At 43.9% G+C, this 25,369-nt stretch overlaps 1 protein-coding gene across 9 annotated transcripts in view; it reads left to right on the top strand.

The window, feature by feature from the left end:
- Positions 1 to 25,369, top strand: part of LOC119390967 (lysophospholipid acyltransferase 5) — a 129,518-nt gene that overhangs the window by 29,672 nt on the left and 74,477 nt on the right. Inside the window, exons 6-8 of one of the 9 annotated variants that reach the window (XM_049414996.1) lie at positions 10,657 to 10,677; positions 16,523 to 16,630; positions 22,536 to 22,606. The exons of 2 other annotated variants lie outside the window; for them this stretch is intronic. In XM_049414996.1, coding sequence (XP_049270953.1) covers positions 10,657 to 10,677; positions 16,523 to 16,630; positions 22,536 to 22,606 — 200 coding nt within the window. Of the gene's footprint in view, positions 1 to 10,656; positions 10,678 to 16,501; positions 16,631 to 22,535; positions 22,607 to 25,369 lie in introns of all 9 variants that reach the window. 6 more of the 9 variants (XM_049414995.1, XM_049414999.1, XM_037658680.2 and 3 more) reach the window with 6 other exon arrangements.

Below are 25,369 nucleotides of genomic sequence, written 5' to 3' on the forward strand. Positions count from 1 at the left end.
TGAAATGTGGAGTCCAATTTTTCCTAGACACAGCTTTCGGCCACTTGTTTCAAATTTCTTCATCGCTCGGAATTTCATGAAATGAGATGACTGGAACCTTTCTTTTACTGTACGAAGTGCGCTAAGGCACACAACAGTAGGCCGTACCACTGGGCTCCCGCTCGGACAGCACCTCATCAAAGCACCAAGAATGACTCGCTCGGGATCGCCAAGTGTTCGCTGTGGCCGGAAGCCTGTCATTTGCCTTGCTGTTGGACATTCTCAGTGCAGTGCTGACAGTTTGAAGACAGAAGACAAGTTTTGCTTGGCCGTAGCCTTCTATATGTACGAGGTTATCTCACAGCAAACCAGCAAACTTGCAGCAAGCGAGGTAAACGACTGTCATCCTGATTTGTCACTAGTGGAGATGCACACTTGCAAACTTTCAAGCCTTTTAAATGCGCTCGACGGCTAGCGAGCTTAGAATAACAGAGAGCTGAGCTAGTTGGTAAGTATTCATTCTAAAAAGACAAGGCATGCAAAGACGGACACAAGAAAGAAGTCCCGACACCATGGCTAGCGGCTATTCAAGACAACACGGCTTGCGAGCTGTTTTGGGGTAGCAGCGCCCATAGTGGGTGCACCGTGAGGAGGTTAAACGGCACTCCTGGAGTGATTGCACGGGCACAGAAAGTATCTAGGAGGCTCAAGTTCATGCATCAGTCGGCTCGCTAGGCTAGATCGTGTCATGGGATTGCCACGGTGGCGAAACTTTCCGTTTTGTTTGGACAGCTCTTCAGGCAGGCCAGATTCAGTAGGCATGTTCAGTGCACACTCTTTCAAAAGAATGTGCTCGACAGGAACACTCGGCTGCCGCACTCGCATGTTGCATTGAAGACAAGAAACGTACATTGCAATAATTAACCACAGCTAAAAAATTCATTAAAAACTCTTCAAAAATGATTTTAAGAATTGAGCCCCCTAGGTTCTTCCCTTCGTAATTTTTTTTTTTTGCTGCTTTCAAGTTTACCATGTGAATAATTCGTATATGGAACACTATTTGCCCTAGCTATCATTAAATAGTCATTAAAAGTGCTTTGTTCCTGTGATATTCTATAAATATTTAAAATATTTTTAAATTCTTGATCAATTTTGATGGAATTTGCCAAGTTTATGTACATTTCGGGGTTGATTTGAAGTAGTATGCAAGTATCTTTTAATATAATATGCAGTTTTTAAAATATAAAACATTTCATGTGTTTTCTGGGAGTGGGATTTTTCTAAACTGAGAGAGTAATGAAGTAACAGCATGTCACAGTAATCGGGAACGAGAACTGTATAGAGTAAAACCAGATTGGTTGTTCTAAGTGCATTTGAAGAAATGTTGCCTTACGATGACCATTAGTGAGTGAGTCATTGTCATGCTGGGATTTCACTCATGCATGTTCAACATGCCATAGCACTTTTGTTCTGATGGGTTTACAACTCCCGTGAGCTTGTGCATGGTAGCTGCAGAGGTCTACTGGCAGTGAATTTACAGCTGAACCACTTCTACCGTTTCTACCATGTGCCATCGGTGGATACACTTGTTTCCTCTGAGCCACAAGCTGTGGGCGCAGGGGAAAGAGTATTAAGGTGAACCTTGAAGGTTTCTGGTGATGCAAGCCACCGTGCCCCGGGCACAGAAATGGCAGGGCACAGGGTAGGTGAACAAGCGCACTAAAAGAGGGCGGTGCCAGCAAGCACTGAAGAGAAAAACAGTTCAACCGCACCTTATTTTGCAGTTTATCTGCAACAGGTTCAAAAGCAGGGGCGAACAAGATAGCAGTGGATATTGAAAAGAGAGTTACCACTTGCTGCATGTGATAGCAGCGTGCAGGTTGGTTATTATAGTCGGTGAAGTACGGTAGGCAAATTGGGGCATTTGGTGTTGCACGTGAAGCAAAGGCCCACTTTTCGAGTTAAGCGAGCTCTGCAGCCAGAAAGAAGAGGGCAGGGTACCTGTCGCATTGCCTGTAGAGGCTGCTCTTCCATATTCTACTCCCACCCCTTTTTTTTTTTTTTCAGTTCAACCTCAGTACAGCAATTATTGGTTGTAGCAATGGAATTTTCATTGCACATGGTTATTGTTATAAGTGTGTTTGACTGTACCTGCAGTTAGCCGAAAGTGTTAATGTGATAGCGTTGAAGAGCCTGTGCCACTGAAATTCTGTTGTCGGCATCGGTGTCAGCAGCGTTTTTATTCTCGGCATCAGTCACGACTGATGCCGAGAATAAAAATCGAGGTTCAAACCAGAGTTGTGTTCTACCACAGAGCCACGCCGGTGCTTGGAACTGCTTTGGAAAGAAACCCTATACAGGTGTCACGTAGGGCGAAAGGTGTAGTTTCCAGCCATAATAGTTTCCGCCGCTTGCATAATCAATATAGCATTAAACGCATAAGTGGACGAACTAATGCTTTCAATTCATCAGCACTTCCCCGAGCCATTGTTTTATGGAATGATCTTCCCGACAATATTGCATCTATCAGTAACCATCAAGCATTTCTTGATCAACTGCATAAGCATTTCTTGAAATAGTGCCATGTCATCACCATTACTTCTTTCTTTATTATTATTCGCGAAGTCTTCCTGCATTCTTTCTTTTGCGAGTGTGTGTGATTGGCGATAATTTTTTTTTTTCATGGAATAAGAAATGCTGTTCCTCTGTGTGAAAATGCTTTGCACTGTATACATACATATATATGTGTATATATATATATATATATATATATATATATATATATATATATATATATATATATATATATATATATATATATATATATATTTGTTTTTTTTTTCTCTGTTGTTATTTGCTGTTTTTTTGCCGTGTGTAAAAAGAGGAGAATGAGGAAAAAAAAATTTCTCTAACTGCACTGTACCCTATTTCTTTCTATTTTTTCTCTTGTTATTTGTTTCCGTGTATTTGTTGATGTATTTTCCTGTGATATTTTGCTTTGTACTTGCTCCCCCTACTCAATGCCCTATTGGGCCCTGTAAGGTATGAATAAATAAATAAATTAATTAATTAATTGTCATCATCATCAGCCACAGTATGAACAATGTGTGCAGCAGCATAGGTGCGCGTAATGCTTTACAGGCACGTAGTGGATGCACTGCTGCTTCGCAAAATTACGAATTAAGGCGTAGTGGGCACTCTGGCAACTGTACTTGCAGTAGGCACCCAGGAGAGTTTACGACGAGAATGTGATGCGCACAGACATTTCTTTCCTCGTGGCACATTTCAGGTGTTGTCCACAGAGAAGCAAAGCATGGCACACGAATGAGAAAGTGATGTGAATGGGACCCAACTGCGCTGTCGCGTTCCACTCTTAAATGCGAAGCCCTCCAAGTTTTTTGCCCATGCTGACCTATCCGGCGTTGCCTCATCAGGAAGCAGCCACTAGTGTTCGTGAAGTTTGGTGCATTGTTGATAAAAATGTCTTCATAGCAGCTGAAGGGCATTTTGAAAGTGAAGAAATTGCCTTGCAGATGAAGTGATCGTGTGGGTGACAACCCATATGGTAGTGACATCATTGTGGTGAAAATGCTGTTCACATGTGACATGTGCATGGATCATGTGGGAAATATTATTCGAGGCATTGCAGCGTATCAAATTTTAGACACTGTAAAGTTGTGGTTTTGTATATGCATGAAGTATCACTTATGCTGTGACATTCAACAGATAACAAGGCTGCAGGATATGTTCGCTTTGTTTTCTCTTAACCACTGATGTGAGTTGTCTTGTTGCCTGTGTGCATCGATGGACCTTTCACAAATGTTCTTTTATCATGCTGTTGGCCTGTGTGTCTGATGCAGTACTCTCAGTATCATGTACAAATAACAGCTGGCTGAAAGCCACTTCACTTCTGATTGGACGATTGACTGAATGCTTGGGAGGAGCCACACCACAGCATATGCTGCTTTGTTCTTATCCTGGATGTTGAGAAGCTTTGATGTCTGGCAACAGTGAGCCAGTTGTATTGATCTGCCATTTTGGTGTCATGAAAAGGTTGTGTCATGCTTGTATAGTTGCAGTGGCTTAGAAAGGTTTAGCATGTGGCTTTTGTGTTTTCCATTATGTTTATTTTTCAGACTACAGTTTGCTGAGGGATGACAGGGGGTAGTAAACCAGTATGCAGAAAGGAATGCAAATGCTGATGTCTTTGTCAGTTTTTTTTCTTTTCACAAGGACACCAGTGTACATGGTTTTGTATGGAACTGAAATTGAAAAATAAAAATATTCTAGAGAGAGCTGCTCAAAGAAAAGTATTGCCCTGCACTCTGATAGCTGGCCCGATGATGTAAGGACATGATGGCAGTGATGACCACAGAGCTGCGAAAGTGATGTGTTGATGGACTGCATTACTTGCAACAGGGTTTGAAAAGAGCTGACCATGGCAGGATGCTTACGGCAGTGTCAAAAGTGACTTGCCATGTTATGGATTCAGCATTGATGTGGGTGTGGCTAAAATCGCTTTCTGGCAACTTCTCCTGCAAAGAAAAAAAAATGGTTATAGTACCTGCAAAGTTAAAATTTTGCTAAATGGACAATTGCTGGACGCATACATGTGAGCTTGAATTATGTTAACTGCAAGTAACACCTGCTTGATTCTGGCAGGGTACCAATAGCACTGGTGCTATCAGAAGTGCTGTGAAAGTAATCTTGGAAAGTTTATTTGATGACACTAGGAAATTGTGGCCCACCAGCAACAACACTAAGCAAAGGACTCTTGCCGGTAGTTGGTGGCAGCCTTGTTAACTTATTGTAATTCACCACTTTGATTCAGGGCAAGATGGAAGCTTAAAAAGATGAGACAGTTAGGGAACACGAGGTGCTGCTGGAGCCAATGTTTCGACAAGTGGTCTTGTTGAAACGTTGGCTCCAGTGGCACCCAGTGTCCACGAATGTTTCATCTCTCACTGCTTTAATTGGTGCATAGATAGATGTGTGAATCGTATTCACTGTATGTGCTCGTTTAGGTATACTTGTCTTTCATTGTGTTTTTCGATTTTGTTTTTTGCATCTGTTTGCATTCTTGTTACATGCGATTGTGACAAAGACTCACTGGAAGAATGTCTGCTGGATTCTGCAGCGTGACGATTGACTGGGAACTGCTGAATATGCAATGAATGAGGGCCTGGATTGTGCACTTCTTGTAGAGTCGCTTGTTTGCACGCTGAGCATGAGAGTGATCCTATAGTTTTGTCAAATTTTGAATTTGTTCTTTTAGCAACTGTGTTGGGGGGGGGGGGGGGGGGGAGAATGTTGCACGTGGTGCACCTGTTGTTTTGCACCTGCAGAAGATTTCTGAGCAGATGCATTGTGCAGCTGCAGGTTTGCAGATTGGTGCAGTTCTCTGCATTTCTTTGAGAAAGATTTTGCACTGTCTACTGCCTTGTGTTGGTTCCGATTTTTCAACGAGATTGTTTTTTGAGACTTATAACAATATGAAACGCTTGACATCATGGCTTGCCTGGTTTGTTGCAACCTCTCCATACCAGCTTAAGCCTGCCTGTGCAGCAGTTTACATATGAAGAGTGTGCACCATTTTGGATTTTTTTTATTAAGGAGACCACAAAGTTGTCAAATGTTGCTTTGATGATGTCAGCCAAGAAAAATGCAATCTCCCGCTGAAAGTTTAGTAAAAAAGAAACGAGCAGTAAGAACAAAATATTGGGGAACAGTTCGCAGGCTACTGTGCGGAATAACATTGAGCTGCTGTGTATATTGTGCTGTGCGCAAAATTACGAAGTCATGGATGTTCCTATTTCAGTAATGTTCAAGCCATACTTGGTGCTTTTTGGTAGAGTTAAACTGTATGCAGAGCTGCCCTTACCAGTTCACCTGCTGTTGCCTAACTAGCAGAGGTCTAATTGCTGCACTAATTTTTTCAAACAGTGCCAAGAGGTGAAATATTTGAGCAAACATTTCATAGTTTGCATGTAGCGTACACTCAGATGTTGTTCTTGCAGTCTTTCAGAGGCATTACACATCGTAAAATTTTGTTCTTTGCCAGCAGCATGTGGAAGCTCGTGTATCTCAGTTGAAGTGATGACAAAGAGCCCTGAAAATGTTCTGCATTTGCAGACATCAGACAGAAGGTTGAATGGCTTTGCGAGAAGGAGGACACTTTGTGGAAGCTTTCCTGTCCACCTTGCCATTACTGTGCCCCACATTCTGCGACCCTCTGCTCTCCTTGTCACTCATCGGTCACCCATGCTTCTGTGAAATGGCGACAAAAACAAAATAGTGTTAGTGATCACCACTGGACTTGTTGTACCCCCCCCTAATTGAGGACCCTGTTTGCAGCTGCTGCACACACATATACAAATAGAAGCAAGCGGCTCACATTATGTCAAAATAAAATTGTTGGTGCTCTTTATCTAGTGCAAGTACTTTACGCAGACTTCTTCAGCTTACTGGAAGCGCAAGAACAAACAGCAGACAAAGGAAGAACCACAGAACACGAGCGCTCACTAACAACTGGTTTATTTACACATTAGGAGGACACATTTATACACAAAGGTGCGCATGTCAACAAAAGAAAAAGAGTACAGCACGAGTAACGCACAAAGCACTTGTCTAAGAACTATCAATGTAGTTAAATTCACAGTCATGTAGTGATAATGAAGGATGGCTTATACACTGGTCTGCATTCCTGGGAATGTGATACGCTTCAGAAATTTCGCGTGTAGTTTGGAGGGGATGCCGGAACAGAATAATTGTTTTTTCAAACAGCGGGTGACGTTTGCACGAATCACAATGCGATGCTAAGTGAGTATGTGGGGTACTTTTCAAAGAGCTCCTGTGCTCTTGTTCTGTGGTCCTTCCTTCGTCTGTTGTTTCTCCTGCGCTCCCAGTAAGCTGAAGAAGTATGAATTACCAACTAGCCCACCTTTTGATACTTTTGCAAGTACTTTACGAACTGTCTGATTTGTTGTAGCTGTGTCACACGGGCACTTTTGAAAGGCAACCCATTCCATGGCCACCGAAATGCCGCAACTCTGTCGACTCGATGGAGTTATAGTGCTGCTACACGGCAGTTTTGAACAACGGCCATTGAGTGGTTCAGGCATTTCTCGGCAAAATTGCATGGCACTGCGGATCTTTATTTTTGTGTTTATGTTACCTAAACTTCACTTGAAATCACAGATATATTTTGTTTTTGTTTGAACATTTCAGTAAATTATTTATTTGTAGTTGTGAATAATATTTAGTTATTCAGTTGTTGAGCAGCGAAAATGTGGCGAGCGATACACGGCAAGAGGCACAATCGAGACAAGCATGTTGCTGTTGTTGAGAGTATGTGCTGTTTGCAAATTTCGAGTGGCAAAAACAATTCATAACATTCACGTATACTGTTTTTAAAGCATACTGGTTAAACTTTTCTTTTTCTAACCCTGAGTACCAGCGCACTGGGAACGAGAGGGCATGTTCACGCCGTTTCCGCTTCCATCGCTGAAGGACTCTCGAAGTTTAAGCAGAGTTGTGGGGTGCTCCGTTTACTCAAGAGACTATTTACTGGATGGCCGTAGAAATGTCCCTTGAAGCAGCTCATGCTTGGCCATTGAGTCAGTAGACTATTGGTTGGAAGGCCTTCCAAACGCCTGCGTGACACGGCACTTCATTCATTCACATCTGATGCAGAGCATGCGGCTTTCAATTTTTATTGCAGCTCGGAGACAGTCACCAAACTTATAGCTTTACTGTAAAATGACCATGGCCTTGACATCACAAAAAGCACATACATTTTTTGACGACCTGAATGGGGTGGAAATGGGAGAAAACAGAAAGAACAATATGTTGCTGCAGTGTTCACGAGGTGGGATAAGAGACCGGTTGGAAAAACTCGGGCCTACAGATATTCTAACCTGTAAAACCACGACTTAGAAGGAAGCACTTGCGCTGTTCTTTTCTCCCTTTGTCCACGTTTTTTCATGCAGTTTCCCTGATACTGCAAAACCGTATTTCAATGATAAGCCAAGTTTTAACTGGTTGATAGGCATGCTTTTGACTTGCACCTTCACAGCTTGCGGTGATACTCGATCAGAGGGCATCAGTTGACTAATAGATGTACAGTACTATCTCATTAGCTTGATTTTTTTTTAAGAACATGCATTTATTTGGACCCTTTCTCTGTCCTGGCTAGTGTGATGCGTTATGTAATGGCAGCCTATCTGTCCTTAGTGCTGGTGTATTTGGCTGCATACTGATAAAATCAGATGACCTTGAAAGTGCACAGAGCACTGCAAGTATGCTATGGAAAACTCGGTGCTTACCATTATGTAGCTGCATCATCACAGACATCACTAGGATCTGTACAGCAATGATAGCAACGTGTGAAGTGATTTTAGTTCTTGAATATTATACTGGTAGTCACGCCATGTTGGCTGCAAACTTTTGGAACAGTTGGGTCATCATCTGAACTCGCTTGATTTTGATTCAGTGCAAAAACTTGTGCGATGTCAGCAGCACAGTGGAAGCCATTCAAGATGAAAATTGATTGTACCAGTGGCCACACACCAGTAGCAAACCCTCTGAATACATTGCAGTGTACCATTAGCGACACTGTCAAAAGCTAGATGTTATCAAATTATTCAGTGGTGACATTTTGAGTCAATCGGAATGGCTTCAGCAGCCTTGCGTGTAATTTGGGACAGCATTTGATGCTGTCTAGAATGGAACGCTCTGCTTTATGCTGGAAACGTAGATAGGATGTGTGTGTTTGGAAGTGAAAAGGATGTGTCTGCTTTGTGGGCTGCCAAGCGAGTGGCGGTGTGCTCGCGTGGGTTAGGTTTAGCGTTGTGGCGCCGGAAGCGCCGCCTGCGGGAGAGGCTGGGCGGGCAGACAGAAAACAGCAGCGAGCCTCTTTAAGTTTGGTGGCGTGCGTGGATGGACATCTCCCGTGGCGGGTCCGTGGGGGACGATACCGCGGCTCGTTTCCCACGGACCTTTGTGGTGAGTCATGCATTGGTGACGCCGCATTCGCGGTGCATTGTTTGTCTTATGTTGTCTTGAGTGTGTGTTATGTTTTCCGGGTGTTGGTCTACGGAAGGAGCCCGGCAACTACGCTCGACGCCATGCTACCCAACGTCACCGACGAAGAAAATGTCGACGCCGCCGCTTACTTACAACGTGCCGAAGAAGCTCGACAGCTGGCCCGCTTGCGCATCAAGACCCAGAAGCACACCGACAGCCGTCGCTACAATCTTCGACGACGCTTCGTGGAGTACCAGCCCGGCGACCGTGTCTGGGTCTGGACGCCAATACGACGACGCGGACTGAGCGAGAAGCTTCTTCGACGATACTTCGGACCGTACAGGGTACTTCGACGTCTCGGCGCACTCGACTACGAGGTTGTCCCCGACGGCATCACGAACTCTCAGAGGCACCGAGCTCGACCCGAGGTCGTGCATGTGGTGCGCCTTAAACCGTACTATGCTCGTTAACGCACCTGAGGACTCTAATGTTTGCTTTCTTTATTAGTTTTCTTTAGTATTGCATGTATTCATGTTCTGTTTTTAAGCATCGGGACGATGCTTTTTCAGAGGGGGGCATTGCCGCGAGTCTTATATTTCATGAGTTGAAGCTTCACCCACAAAGACTGGGCAACGCGCTGCGCAGGCATCGCCGTGATGTGTAGGAAGCTTCATGATTGTTTTGGAACAATCCGTAAGATTGCGCGCCGCACGAGAATGTTCCAGCTTTGTCGAGAGATAACGCCGCCAACAGCGATATCGCTGGAAAGTTCGATAGCGCCTGTATAAAAGCCGACGCGCTTGACTGCTTGTCAGTTGATCAACGGTCGACGCTCTGTCCGCCGCTATCAGTGTGTTGCTGTAGATTGACTTACAGTTTCCCGGCCACAAGTTCGGCCCAATAAACAGTTTCATCTCGAACGTGCTGACTACTGTCTTCGTCGTCACGACCACGTGACAATATAAGCATTGTATAAAGTTATTTAGCGTGTTACTAGTTGTGTATTATATTCGGCAGGCGAGCTCACCGTATGTAAAAAGCAAGTTAATAAATGTACACGTGTTGTTGCCCGACGGCATCTACTGTCTCCGTGTGTTCCAAGGGCGGCGATATCCTCAGACCCCACAACTTGGATGGCACATTCTTTTGAATGTGCCATTCGATCACAAGGTTTTGCCTCTCTGAGCAACAGAAGCAAAAGTAAACACTAGCTTTTGTTTGCTGTTTTCCTAATGTGTTCAATAATCCATGTTCAATAGAAAGTCTTTCTGTGCAGTGAAAGTTTGAGTAATAAGGCTGTACTGCTTGCATTTTTATTTGCATATCTGCTCAGTGACACCAAATGCACCTGGAAGAAAGAAAACCCTGTGGAATATAAAGGTGCTGGCTTTATGAAAGCCACTGCATTATCACGTTGTGAGTCGTTTCATATCGTGAGCGTCGACATATACGTCGCAGTCAAGTTCACACAATCTTGGCATTCTTCGAGTAAGTACAGTGCAGCTCTGCTTGTGTAGTTGAAATCAGTGTGCAGGTAAAAGGGAACTCACGGAATTAGCAGGGTTTGTTTTAGCGAAGCAAGGTTAGAAGTGAGCCTGAAGAGGAAGCACCACTTTCTCTCTTTCTTGTGCATGTGTTCCTCGACAATGGTAGCCGCCTCGGGGAGGACAGCAGGTGAGCCCAGACTTTTGTTTCAGTAGCTTGCGATACCACATAGAGTTCAGCTCTAAAAATGCATGCAACACCTGGCTTTTTTCCTCGCCCTTTTTAAACCTGCAAATGACAGCCACCTGTACAGACAGGGTTGACATATTTGTTGCTGATTGAATACAGAAGTGCCTAGAATGGCTTGCATAGATAGGTAGGCTCATGATTGAAGGCAAGTGGTGCAGTTATATATTTAAATTGAGTGCGCACGCACTGCTGCCACCCTTTGGAGGCCAACTGCAGCAAACTGAATTGGGTAGTATGCGCACCTTCTCCTTCAAAGAGGTGGCTGCTGCGACGTGGCTTGATGCAGTTGTGCTACTGGCAATTGCACATCTTACAGTGATAGCACACCTCTCTAATCATTCCTGCAATTTTTGTGAGCCCATTTACGACGACTGTTTTCGAGCCTCTGTGCAGCCATGTTGTGCCGTATCGTAGAACACTCTGTGGCCATCATTGGCCCTGGTGTCATGTAATGCCATGTCTCAACTAAATGTGTAGCATGGCTCTAGACCAATGAAGCAATCTTGGCAAAAGCAACCATGGCTGGTAATTATAAGGTTTGGATCGGCTCTCTTTAAATACAGCTCTAGTAGATGACGCATTTTAGGCTAGTAGATATGAACATTCTGGAACATAGCCTTGGAGAGTCAACCACCAGTGCCTTTCAGTCTTGGAGGTCAACTCTAGTTCTCGGCGTTCTCGGTTCTCTAACAGGTAGCAGTTGTTAATGTTAAAGAGATACTAAGGTGAAACAAAGAATTGGTTTAGATTGATAAATTGTACTCTGAAAACTAGGGTCGTTAATTTCACCCTCATAGGCCTACTAATAGAGGAGAAAACGTAGGTACAAGTTACCTTTTTAAATTTCGTGCCGAAATCTCTGCACGTGACGTCATGGATTCCAATGTGAATTTTTTGTATTTTGGCAACATTGGCTCAACGAAATTCATTGAAACTTGGTATGTTAAGTGTCTGGCCCCCTCAAAGGACAATTAACTTATTTTTTACCGATTAGGAATTACGTGGGCCCTAGTAAACGCCGCCAGAATCTATGACGTCACGGCGATTGGTACTGGCATTTCAGTGTGGCGTTTCCACCCACATTTTTATTTTGTGCGTCCTCTAACTTACCAAGCGTATTCTCGCAGCAAGTGTGGTGATTTTTGTATTCTGAAAGAGTGCCTCACCAATACGAGAAAAATTGTTCCTTCTCTTCACTGTCCCTTTAAAAATAATGTAGGCTTAGAGTCTCTGCTAAGAAGATTTTTGCCAGCTTTTCTAGGATAAGTATACTTGTATCTCAAACTCGGAATGTTGCATAAATGCTGTCGGAAACCAGCCTTTTAATGTGGTTCAAGGTTTTGTTGAAATTGGCCTTTATTTGTTGAGTCAGTGCCACTTGTGTAGCCTGATTGCAATTGTTTTATTTATAAGTTACTGAGATGCATCGTCTTCAGTGGGACCACACGCTAATGTGAAGAAGTATGCCACTGCTGCTTGTCCAAAGCGCAGATGGGTGTTTGCACTGTTGCATTTTGGTGGCTGACCATCTTGCCATCAGTGCAGAGGTGTGTGTACACAGGAACATCGAAGGCTTCTTGACAACTATTGGTGGATGTTGCTTTGTTTTCTGTGCTGTGGCTCTGTCGAGTCCTGGTTCGGGCATTGCAATGCTTTTGCAGCCTAACATGTCTTTGTGTGCCGTCCTGTAGTGCTTGTGGAAAAAGGTGGTCTTCTTTGATTTCTATGCCCTTCTGTGTTTGTATCAACTTGTAAGTTGAGCTGCATTTGTCATACTTGATGTCTGAACTGTTGTGCTGCTTCTGGTGTTGTCCTGCCATCGTGCATTGCAATTTTGTTCATTTATGAAATGTTTTATGCTGTGGACCTGCTTTGTGCGCTTTGTTTGTTGCAAAGACTCGAAGTGATGCTGGAGTTTCTTGTTTGAGGGCTTCAAGGGAAGCCATCTCTGCATTGGGCTGTCCAGGATTTTCAAGTTGCAATTTATGTAATGTCCATGCATGTGTCGCACTTCATTTTATTGAATATATTTAAAGAGAAGCCAGCATGGTGGGTAAAAAAAAAAAGAGGTGTTAATCTAGGGATATGGGCTTTCCAGAAATTGTATGCAATAACCGAGTCATCGTGGATGACGGAGATAAGGCGATGTATCTAAATGAGCTCTTCCATTTTGTATTTCTCCCAGCGAAAGAATACACATTAACAACCTATGTTAGTAATGGGCCCCTTATGGCACCGGTAGAACTCCGTGTGCTTGTTATCAAAAAGTTATCAAGCCAAACAGTGCCAATTCATAAAGGCGGTTCGAGAAAGGATGTCCAAAATTAGAGGCCTGTCTCACCAACATGTATCGTATGCAAGGTGTTGGAACATATCATTTACTTAGCTATCACAAACCACCTCACAGAAACAAATATTTTAATTAAAGAAAAGCATGGCTTCTGTAGCAGCCTGTCCTGCACTACACAGCTTGCGGAATTCTGTTACGATTTAGTTGTGGAGATTGACGCTGAGACAGATTGCTTATTTTTCAATTTTTGAAAAGCCTTCTACACAGCTACCCGTTCTCTTTTTATCGACAAACTTAAGCAGTTAGGCATACATAAAGATGTTACCAAATGGTTTGAGAATTCCATGTCCGAGCGCAGCTAGTGTGTCGTAGCCAATGGGGAAAAGTCTAGGTATTGAAATGTCTTTTCCAGAATCCCACAGTGCTCTGTATTGGGACCTATATTATTTTTTATATAAATTTAGGCATTACGTCATTCTTTGCAGATGACTGCGTGGTGTATAGAAAAATATCTTGTGATCAGCATGCGACAGCATATCAGATAGCCTTGAACAAAATATGTGACTGGTGTGAACAGTGAACATGTGTTTTGACACAAACAAGTGCACTCATATTGTTTCACTATAAAACAAAAACCATTGATAAATAACTACTGCATTAATAAGGATGTGGTGACCACAGTCGATGTTTTCAAGTATTTAGGTGTCATGTTTTCTGCTGGTTGTTCATGGAATGCGCATATGAGTGACATACATATCGGATAAAGTTGGAAGGGTGTTGAACTTTGTTCAGAAAAACCTAAGATGTCGCCAGTCTGAGTTAAAACGAAATGCATTTAGTACATGTGTAAGATTGATATCCAGTGCCTGCCCACTGTGCGATCCATCGGAAACCACTCTATTTCTCAGGTAGAAAATTTTCAAAACAGAGCGGCCAAGTATGTGCTTGGCAGGTGCTGTAGAACAGACAGTGTTCCCATGTTGAAGCAAGAATTTAACTGGAAATCATTCTCTTCACGCCGATGAAAATTAAGGCTGAAACTATTTTTTCAAATGTACTTCAACAAGGTTGGAATAAATGAGGAAACTTGCCTAAAGAAACCACTTTATATTTCCAAACGTGATGATCATGAGCTCAAAATACATGAATACTGGCTCAACTTGTGCATGTTCGCTAATTCCTTTTTTCCAAGGTGTGTAGTGAAATGGAAGAAGCTGTCTGGAGAACAAGTATGTTGCGAAAATGAGGAATATATCTTGTAACCCCCCTACTGTAATGCCATGGTCAGTGCGGGTCATTCTCGAATAAACAATATGAAAAATTACGCCATCTCCCGCTAAAGGGGACCGTGAGGCGATGCGAAGCCGGAGCACTTGCACGATCACGTTCCGTTGGCGTTCGTTGGGCATGCTACCGACCTCGCGTAGTGGAACGCGAAGAGGGACGCTACGCGCGTTGTATCTTCCATCAGCCTGGCCGTTAATTCTCACAGGGCGAGCGGGGAACGCGGTCGACAGGCGGGCGAGAGGGGGGCAGCGTAGGAGAGGAAAGAGAAGGGGAGGGGACGCGCATGCGCTCGAGCTCATCGCGGCGTTGTGCAGGAGAGAATTTCGGCATGTCTAGCCCGCGTTTCACAGGAATAGTGGAAAGGGAGAGGGGGAGGGAAGAGGGAAAGTGGAGAGGGGAAGGGAGAGGGTGAGTGGAGAGGAGGTGTGTGGAGAGGGTATGCGCATGCGCAGTAAGGGTGGTCACGCCGCACACCACCGGATTGAGCTCGGCCTTAAGATACTTCGCATCTAATATTAACTTCTGGTCAAGACGGAATAGTGTAAAATTTATTATACATGGTGCCCCAGCTATCTTTAGCCAGAGTTTAGAAATATGCCAACACACTCACTGACGACGTGACCAAATGCATGTTGCTGACTATTGCCTGGAGTAAGCTGGACCATTTTTTATGTTCTGATTAATTGCCTAATTAGGCCGTCTTAACTAGCTAACCTTTAAAGCAACGAACCTGGGCAAAAAATTCCAATGAGAAAGTTGTACATCGGTTTGCAAAACGTCCGATTAGACAGTTTCTAACTTTCCATCTATTAAGTATTTGTGTTTTTCTGCTTACTAAAGATGCCCACTAAATACAAAAAAATACCATGTCACATGCCCGCTTGTGCGCCAGTGCATGCGACACTTCTAGTGCTCCCTAGCGTTCCGCATGCAAACGACCATAGCATTTGCCCGGTTGTGTGCTGCCTCGACAGGGCAGCGACGAACACGTTTTGCTAGCGGCAGCACCAGCGATAACCACTGCGTCTGCTTATTGCTCTCATGAACCGGCGCGAGGGAAACATATCGTTTGAGGAACGTTGGGGAGCACTAGAATCACGGTGCACATGTCACCTGGTATTTTTGTTTATTTCTTTGATTTGATAATTTTTTTATAATATTCATAATAAATCTGTTGTTTGAAATTAATACTGTTGGAAAGAGCAATTCGTCCTCTATCACTTGATACCCTACCCTTTAGCGTCAATCAATTACTGTGGCAGGAAAAAAATATTTCACGGACTACCCAAAAACAACAGTTTCTTCCGCGGTCACTACAGTGTTAAGTGCAGGGTTTGGAACTATACACCAAGACCTACTCAAGAACGACATTAGCGTGACATTTAGAACTACACCAGGGCCTACGGCCTGCACAAGAACTACATTAGTACAGTATTTAGCGTGGGATTTAGAATCACACAAGTCCCACACAGGAACTACATTACCGCAACATTAACTGCAAAATTAGCGCTTGATTAGGCAGAATTACCGCTGCATTAAGTGCTCAATTTAGATTTTTTTTTCATGGATATAGAAGGGTACCCCAACATCACTTGTTTATGGGTACTTGTCTCAAGAGGTGACCTCATAGATTCGGTGAATGCACCTGGGGGCGTCCCAACCCACCACAATCTTGGTGAAATAGCCGAGCATCCGCTGCTGCTGTGGGAGGCAGAGAATGTCCTCTTGAGTGGTAAAAGCACGCTTGTACCTATTTACGAGCGCGCCAGGTGCTTGGCAGAACGGAGATCCTAGTTGCTAAGGAGGACACGCACCCAGTGGGAAATGGGCAGCATGGGGCCGCCAGTTCTAAAAAATTGGGTCACTTTTCTTTTTCTTAACAAATAACTTCAATATAATTTTATTATACTGAAGTTTGTTAAATTGAGGTTTAAGCTTGTTTGCATTTCTTTTTGTTACCATCTAATTTCATGTGCCATGCAGAATCTATTGTTAAGGTGGTTATGAATAAGCGACATTTGTGTATTGCTTCTGCCTTGCCATGCTGTCCTGTCTGCTTTGCTGCTTTTGTCTCAGTCAGTGCTACTTTGCAGATCATTCAAGCTGGCTTGCAAATTTTCTGGGTGGCTTTTGATTACTCCTTCCTGCATCCTTTTGGCAACAAAAGAAAGAAGGTGTGTAACGCAGTGTGCTTGTATGTACGTGCAGGAAACGCTGCCGCACGACCAGAAGCGCACTGCCCTCGCCAACGTGCCGACCTTTCTGGAGGTCATGGGGCACTCCTACTTCTTTGGCGGGTTCCTCGTTGGCCCACAGGTCAGTCATTCAACCTAGCATAAAAGGAACACACTTAATCAGTTCAAAGCAATAGTGTATTCTTTCAAAACATTTTAGTTGATTACTAGAACAGGAGATGAAGGCTGTACTTCCACTTTTTTTTTAATTTGTGCCATAAGCTTGTCACCTTAAGTGTCAGTATAGCATTGCAGATTTCAGTGCATTGTCTTGCATTGTGCCTGTGATGGCAAAAAAAGTAACGGTATCAAATCTTCCCAACTTCAGTCCTTGGCTTGTTTAACTTTTTATTTACCACACCTATAGAACGTGGGTCACCGGTGGCCCAAACGCGCCGAACGGGGATGAAAAATTACGGGTGCTCCTTTCAACTAATTGCACCATCTAGCACATTAAGAAGAAACGATATGAAATAACGCCAACCAAGTGGGAGGTTTTATAAATGCTAAAAAGACGTTTCGTCTACCGTACGGTAGCCGAAACGTCTTTTTAGTGTTTATAAAACCTCTCATTTGATCGGCGTTATTTCATTTCGTTTCTTCTTCTGCTCCTTCCCGACCAGACGACGCTTCGTCAAACCATCGATTTCATCTAGCACATTGTGTGAGCACTAACGTTTTGTTATCTGCGCAGCTAATTTTTTCTCCCAAGTGCTGCGATTTTTAACAGTGACTCAAAGAGTGCGGTTCTCTTGGTTTGTTCGCGAAGATGGTAGAAGACTCGGTCATGAGACCCTCTTGCAAATGTTACTTGAACTGCCGTCAAATCTCGAGCAAGCGCCCCTCTTACGGTGGAAGAAAATCCGACAAGATTTGGACGGGGGGGGGCCTTGCTCGGTTGCGAATCAAAATTCAAGATGGCGGCAGAAGAGCCGCTAAGAATAAAGAATGCACACCCGTGCTTTTAATGAAATGCTTTATCGAATATGCATGCATTCACTGTCATTGTTCGCCAGCGTCGGGCAAATAAAAACAGTGAATGAAACAGTGAAAATGGCGGTAGGGGGAGTGGTGCGGGGGGGGGGGGGGGGCGGTTCTTGCTCAGTCATTGGTACATATTTCAAATCTCCCGAAAAACGGAGGGGTCCGCTTGCTCGGGGTTTTATGTTATTGTATTGTGTCTGCAAGTGATTTTTTTTTATTTGCTGTTTCTACCAGAAGTGACTATGAAGATGATATCAGGTCGTGGGAATGTAGTTCGAACGATGTAAACTTGTGGAATGAGTAGGGGTGTGCGAATATTATAAAATTTCGAATAACGAATCGAATAGCGTACTATTCAATTCGGTACTCGAATCGAATAGTACATACTCGAAATACCGAATACTTTTCAAATAGTTTTCGAATAATCAGCGCCGACGGGATAATCCCCAAACAATGAAATTTTGGAACAGTTAAAGGCCATTTTTCTTCTTTTAATCACTAAATTACGAGTATGCATGCAGCCCAAGCTTTTACGAAACTACCGACGCTATATTGATTACCGGATGAAGGCGTTTTCTTTTTTTAATGAAAGCTCCACAAGCACTCAGTTTTTACTATGCTGCAGCTGCATCGTATTAATCAGTTCCTGACTTCATCTTGTAATAACTGAAGGTGCACCTGCATTGAGCTTCATGAAGAGCAATAGATGCAAGGGTTGTGTTTGCGTAAATTGTTCTTGCAGATACAGCTTTCAACACCGATGTCTACATGTCTTCAGTGCCGAGGACCATGTTGCGATGGCAGGTTTATGTTTCATTACCGCCTTAGCTGTATGCATGGTGTTCGGTTCAAAATTGTTTAAATATTATGTCTCAGTTTTATTTAAAAGCAGGCGACAAAGTATCTGCCGTCACTGCTATATTTCAACCTGCAGTTACAAAATATTTCGAAGGCTCGGGTCGCTGCTGCGTACGAGCTTACCTTAGTTTTCATAACTGTGGTATCTTGAGTCTGTTAAAAGTAAGCGTAATGCTCTTTGGTGAAAGTCTGTGAATATTTCTTTCAAAAAAATGTTGTGTAGTTCTAGTACCGTTTTGAGAATGGTTGTCTTACTATTCGAAAATTATTCGAAGAGTATTCGATTAGTATTTGTATTCGATTCGCTGTCATCACTATTCGATTCGTATTCGATTCGGTTCCGAAATTCACTATTCGCACAGCCCTAGGAATGAGGCCTGATCATGGTCATGTGTTGGTCAGTATGTTCCGCTTTCTGGATGTTACCAATGTTATATCTCTTGTTTGTAGTGTCTCTACAGTAGGTCTATGGTGATTTGGTTGCATCACCTTCAGCCAGCAGAGAGTGATTCAGCCAATAGAGAGTACCTGGTCTCGGCCTCAGAATGGTGTTGCGCACTGAAGCTATATGTGTGACAAGGAAAATTGGATGGCATCTTTTTCACAGCGGGAGTAATAAAAGTGATAAGGGTCAACAAAAGTGATCATGAGAGAACGGCAGTGATCGGAAAGTGATCGACACTTCTTGCGCAAAATTTTCTGCGACAACGGACGAAACAGACACGGACGGGCGCAAACTTCCAACTGAATTTATTATGAACATGTGACATATATATATACAAATATGACTATGACAAAACAAAAACGCCAATGGCACAGGTGTGCAGTGTGTCAGCACGCATCAGCTACTCACTCCCCCAAATGTAGTGTTCATTCTGTGAAAATTTTGCGCAAGAAGTGTTGATCATGGAGTACCAACTAGCTCGAACCCACACCTTGTTAAAACAAAAATGAGTATGCGTGGTCACAAAGCTTGCAGAAGCAGTCTTATGCCAAGGATGATGGCTCTTGGTAAGTGGTCACAGCCGCAGAGATGATGAATTTCATTGCCCTGCTGATCTATGAGGGCATCGGTGATCTACCGCGACTGCTCTTCCTCAGAACTAGTACATTCACGAAATGTCGTACTGATTGAAGAAGCAGAGAAGATGCTGGTTCAAGAAGTTTTGATTCAAGTTAAGTTATATGTAGCGAAACCCTGGAACGCTGTAGTGGGTCGTCCTCTCCAGCACCTTTTAGTGTCCGTGCTCCACCTTGACTGTCACCATTGTGCATTGCGAAAGCTTTAGAAGCTTCATCACACGAGAAAAGTGAACGTCGGCGGCATCGGCGTCAACAACATGAATGATGCAAAAAGTCACATGATCACACAGTACAGCTTGATGACGTCATCATGTGATGTCACAACTTTCCAAAATTTGTGACGTCATTGGGGCATAATGATGATGTCACTATGACGTTGTGTGAGATGTCACACCATGACATCATCACACAAAATCATCGCATAGTCAAAGGTGGGCCGATCCTGGAGGCAGTGCAAAACCAGGTGAAGTGCAAAACCACGTTAGGTGCAGAAAGCCTTCGGGGGGGCGTAGGGCAAACATCAATACATCGCCTGTAAAGAAAAAGAAGATCACTTGCAGTTAATTACAAGTTTCACGTCTAAGACAAATAAAGGCAATCAAAGCTTCTAGAATAATTTTTACATGCGCAGTCACAAGAGCTGTGCACTTTGGAAGCAGCAAACGACACTTCAGCTCAAAGTTTCCCTGCAAGCTTTTCGGCGCTTCATAGCAAAAAGAGGGTTGTGCTCAGTAATCTACAGTGACAATGCGGAGACTTTGAAGGAAGCTGACAATGAAGTGAATGTCGTCACAACAACACTGCAACGTGAGACAATGCAAAATTTCATCGCCAATCACCATATAAAGTGGCAATTCATTCCAGGAAAATGCACCGGGGTGGGGCTATGATTGGATCATCCATAGCTTGAAGTCATCTCTCCAAAAAGTGTTTGGTTGGTGTCTACTGCACATTGATAAACTGCATATCCTAGTGTGTGAAGTAGAAGGCATCATGAACAACAGACCGTTAATGTATATTTATGAAGAACCTGAAGAACCGGCTCCTCTGACTCCAGCCGGTCTGATTGGTGGAAAGCGAAAGATTTGAGTCGACATCAATGAAGAATGAGACCTTCAACAAATGTGGAGACTTCGTGAAGAAGCTACTAAAGTATTCTGGAAGCGATGGAACTCCAAATACATGGAAGAAATAAGGGGTACATTAAGGAAACCTGCAAAGAGCAGTCGGGAACTCAAGGTGAGATTGCTTTACTAGGAGAAATACATGCAGGAGCCTTAGTGTGCGTGGTTAAGGATGTTTGCCCAGGCCGAGGCCTACTCTCGGGAGTCTGCACATTGAAGACAGCTGACAATGAATTCCTAAGAAGAACCACGAAGCTGGTTTATCTGCTGGAAGCATCCTTCTAAGTGTGCACATTTATGGCCCCACGAAGAGGAACTAGAAGACCAATTATCTTATCTTCAAGATGTCTGCAGTTACAGAAAAAGTAATTATGCGGGCAGCAGGCAAATATTTCATTTCCTTTATTTTTTAGGATTTTTGAATGCATTTTGTAAAACACACTGCGTAGTCTCACCAATTGGTTGCACATTCCTGGTTAGCCAGGCAGGTGCCGACTCGTAGGTACATTACACCGCCGACGCCACGAGTGTAGAGAAGTGGATTGGCACAGCTATGCACGGCGTGCTACCTCCACAAGACAGTCGGCCGCTTCTTAATCTTGCTTTCTCAAGTTCATGAATCAGCGACCGCGTGAAACTAAATTGTGTTACATGATTGTCGTTCCAGCGAAACTTGCCACGTAGTTTGGAAACCTTTTTAGGTGGACCACCCTCAGATTGGATTCACTAGCCGTGTTCAGTGCACACTCTTTTGAAAGAACAGTATGTACAGCAGGAACATGCGACTGCCACTCTTGCACGTTGCAACAAAGGTGATAAATATACGGTTTAATAAACCAGTGCAGTTTCTGAATCATCTATGATTAAAATGTCCACTGAACGGTTGGAAAAGCTCCTGGATGAGCATACATTGATAATTTCGTGTTTTTGAGGGAACCATGCATACTAGTCTACCAAGCGCTGGTTGTGTGTGACCCAGCCACCCCTTTCTTTTTCCATGGTTTCATATATCAGAATATAGAAGGCACCATAAGTCTGACGGCATTCCCACCTGTATTTTTCCGGACCTACGGTGTTATATGCAGAAAAAGCAGAAGCAGTGTTGTTGAAATGAAATGTTCATGCAATTTTGAAACATTATTTACCCTAGCTGTCATAAAATAGTTTCTTAACAGTGTTTTGTCCCAGTGCTATTCCGTAACTTAGAAGGGTTTGTTGCCGATTTTTTTTTTTTTTACTAGCTGCTTCAAGAACAGTCTTCCTACTCCAAAATGCTTTTCTTTCTGCTCCAAATAGCGCTCCAAAAGTGATCTAAGCTGTCCCACCCCTGCTAATGAGAAAGAGCTTGAGGATGTTTAGAGTGTGCTTGTAGAAGGACAAATTATTTGGGCTCGGCTATGTGCAGTACAAATGTGTGATCAAGTTAGGAGAGCTCTATAGTCTTGGCACATTAGATATATAACTCTAAAACTGCGGTGAACACTGTGGCAGCCAAGAACATGTTTTGCCACACGCAATACAGTTTCTTGTGAAACCTTTGGTTTCTGCTCGTTGGGGGGGGAAGCATATTTTTAAGTTGGACATGAAGTACTTCTCTCTGTAATGTAATTTTATGCTTCATCCACAAAAATGTTCACTACCATGCAAGGAACTGTTAGATCACCCAAGTGTGATGTCCACACTGCTGGCCCAACAATACTTGTTTGCAGGAACTAGCTTCGCAGTAATTTCACTGTTGCCTTTGGTGATCCACATTTCATTTTTTGGACTGCCTGGTAGAGCATGACATCTCAAGAGCTACACAATTGTGACAACTGTAGCGGAGTGCTCCAAGTTGAGCTTCATTGAGGAGGTGCGCCTGCTACATGAACTAAATAACCGATTGGAATGTGGCTGACATTAGGCAATCATGTGAATCGTGCATTGTGGTTTGTGCAGTTCCCCATGAAGCGTTACCTGGACTTCACCCAGGGCCACTTCTTCCATGGAAAGACTGTCAAGCCCCCTTGGTGAGCACTGTTCTGTGCAGATTTGTTGGCAGCACGTAGAACTGTAGATAGATTAATTTCTTCATGACATAATGACTTTTGTAAATGCTTGTCAAGATATAAAATAATGTGGACAGAAATCTGAAGCAAAATAAGCTTCAGGTTGTTCGTCAAGTTTGTGGGGCTCGCTGTCTACTCCAAAGAAAGGGGCGCTCCTCGGGATAAATTAAAAAAACCATTTACAGTAGACTCTCGTTAAACGGAACCTGAAGGGACCAGGAAAATGTGTTCCATTTAACAGGAGTTCCAATTACTGAGAGAGGAGCAGGGGTGCAGAATGCAAATATGAAACCAATAATATCAGGGGCAGTTGTTCCATTTAAGCAGAAGTTCCGTTTAAGAGATTTCCGTTTACTGAGAGTCTACTGTATAAGTACAACGGAAGCTTTAAAACGTTACGGCGACAAGGGCAACACATAAGAACAACTTTCACACCGGTCCCGCTAACCCTGGCCCCTGTGGACCGCACGCTGCGCACACAAGCACATTCCACGAACATTTGTCGACCACTCCCCCTTGGCCGCTCGCTGTGCCCAGTTATAAAGTACGTCTGCATCCGGGGGCAGCGCAGTGGCCCTCACTGCTGGGTCATATTACCACCAGTGTGGACAAGGGCAAGGGTGGCTATCGGGCAGTGTTGTACGGAACGGCGTTCTAAGGAACATCGTTCCAGGAACTAGTCTCTTTTTGGAGGAACAGAGGGACGCCACCGTTTCGCTATGGATTGGTGGAACTGTAAGAGTAAGTCGTTACATTAACGAAGGAATGGCAGAGGGAACGGCCTTCCATCGACAAAAGTTGCACAGCATTGAACAGGCGCATGCACACATAACATCATGCAGAGCAGTGCTGTTGGGCGAGTGCGTGAGGCGCGAGAAACTACCATTCGCATGCCACATGACTACCGTAAAATCCCGAGCAAGTGCCCCTGCCCGGGCAAGTGCACCCCTCCCTTTTTCTTGAGATTTGAAATATTCGCCAATGACCAATCCAATGACAATGGATTTTGCAGTATGTTGTATCATGGTTTTCAGCTCACATCCCTTTCAGAGCATTGTTACCTTTTTTGACATTTTTCATGGCGCTCTTTGGCCAAGCATGGCCCTTGCGCCATTAAATCCCACATATCATCATCATCAACCACGGTGGAAGAATGAGAGAGGTGTGTGAACTGCACGGCGGCACTGTGGAGAGGGCATGACACTCTCGCGGTAGTTGCTGGCTCTTGACGATAGATGGCTCTAGTTGTTGCAGGCCTGTCTTGCACTTGAGCAAATGGGAAAATTCGAGCACATAGTCGTATTGTGCGCGCTTTTGCTACATTGTGCGACATCGGCAGTGTTGACCCGACGAGTGGAAAGAATAAAAATTAGGATCCCAGCAGGAATCGAACCCAAGCATTCTGCGTGGCAATCGGGTATTCTACCACAGAGCCACACCAGGTCTATAAACTGGTTTGGAAAAACAGCCTATGCAGGCGTAATGTCGGTGCAACGTCAATCCGCCTCTTTCATTTTCCTGTGCTGCCCTCTGCCGTTTTGGTAGGGGTTTGGTAGGGGCCGGGACAACCGGTATGGCCAGAAGCAATGCCTCCGAGATGAGAAGACGTATTGCGACTTTTCCGCTAGGGGAGGGCACATGCGCCAGGGTGTCGTAAAAAAAGACTGATTGCGGTTGTGCTGGCTATCTAATTTTACAAGAACACAATTAACACTACATATGTACTATCACTTTGGCTGAATAAAAGTCTATTACTACTACTACTCCTATAATACAGGCGTCATATCAGATTAACGTCCGGGGTTCCAGTGTTGGCTCCGCTTTCATAGCAGTCTAATGATTTAGCAAGTTATATTGAAGCATTGCTCGACCCCGGAGGAATACATTAATGAAAGTTTCGTATGATATTCACATGATTGCACCATAAAGTGCGCTTAGTTTCGATAATACTGATGTATGTACTCTAATGTGAGGGCTGACGTTACGTCGCACCCTAAGTTACCCTTTAAACGCCAAGGAAAGAAGATAACTTTTAAGGGCTCGTTTGGTCTTTGTTAGACACAATATTAATTATAACTAACAGACAAAAATGCCAAGGAAAGTATAGGGAATGTTATTTGTAGTAATTATGATATAAATGTGAAGAAAGTAAAGTGGACGAAAAGATAACTTGCCGCCGGCAGGGACCGAACCTGCAACCTTCAAATAACGCGTCCGATGCTCTACCACTGAGCTACGGCGGCGGTCATCCTCCCGTCCACTTTTGTAGGGTATATACAGTAAAAGCTCGTTAATTCGAATTCCACGGGAACGCTGAGCAATTTCGAATTAAACAAAATTCGAAATAATGAAAGTGAGCAAAAATGGGTGGATTTCGGGGGTGGGGGCACGAAAAATATTTATTGGCCAAAAAAGTCGGTGATGACCATCTGCTTCTTTTCTCTGAATGCCACAGCTGCGGCTCTCTGTTCCAGCGCGCGGACGCGGCGCAGGGAATCCTCTTCACCCTCTTCAAAGCTGATGAAGAGACGCGCCACATTAAGTGCCTCCATCACCGCAGAAGCTGACGGGCGCACAGGCGCTTCGTCATCTTCGTCTTCCTCACCTTCTGGCTCTTCAGCAACAGGCTGCGCACCGGCTACTTGAGCGATAATGTCCTCATCAGTCAGGGCACCACACACCGATGCACCGGTGTCAACTTCGACATAATCGGCAAAACGTACG

This window comes from Rhipicephalus sanguineus, chromosome 4 (genome assembly GCF_013339695.2).
Source record: "Rhipicephalus sanguineus isolate Rsan-2018 chromosome 4, BIME_Rsan_1.4, whole genome shotgun sequence".
NCBI lineage: Eukaryota > Metazoa > Arthropoda > Arachnida > Ixodida > Ixodidae > Rhipicephalus > Rhipicephalus sanguineus.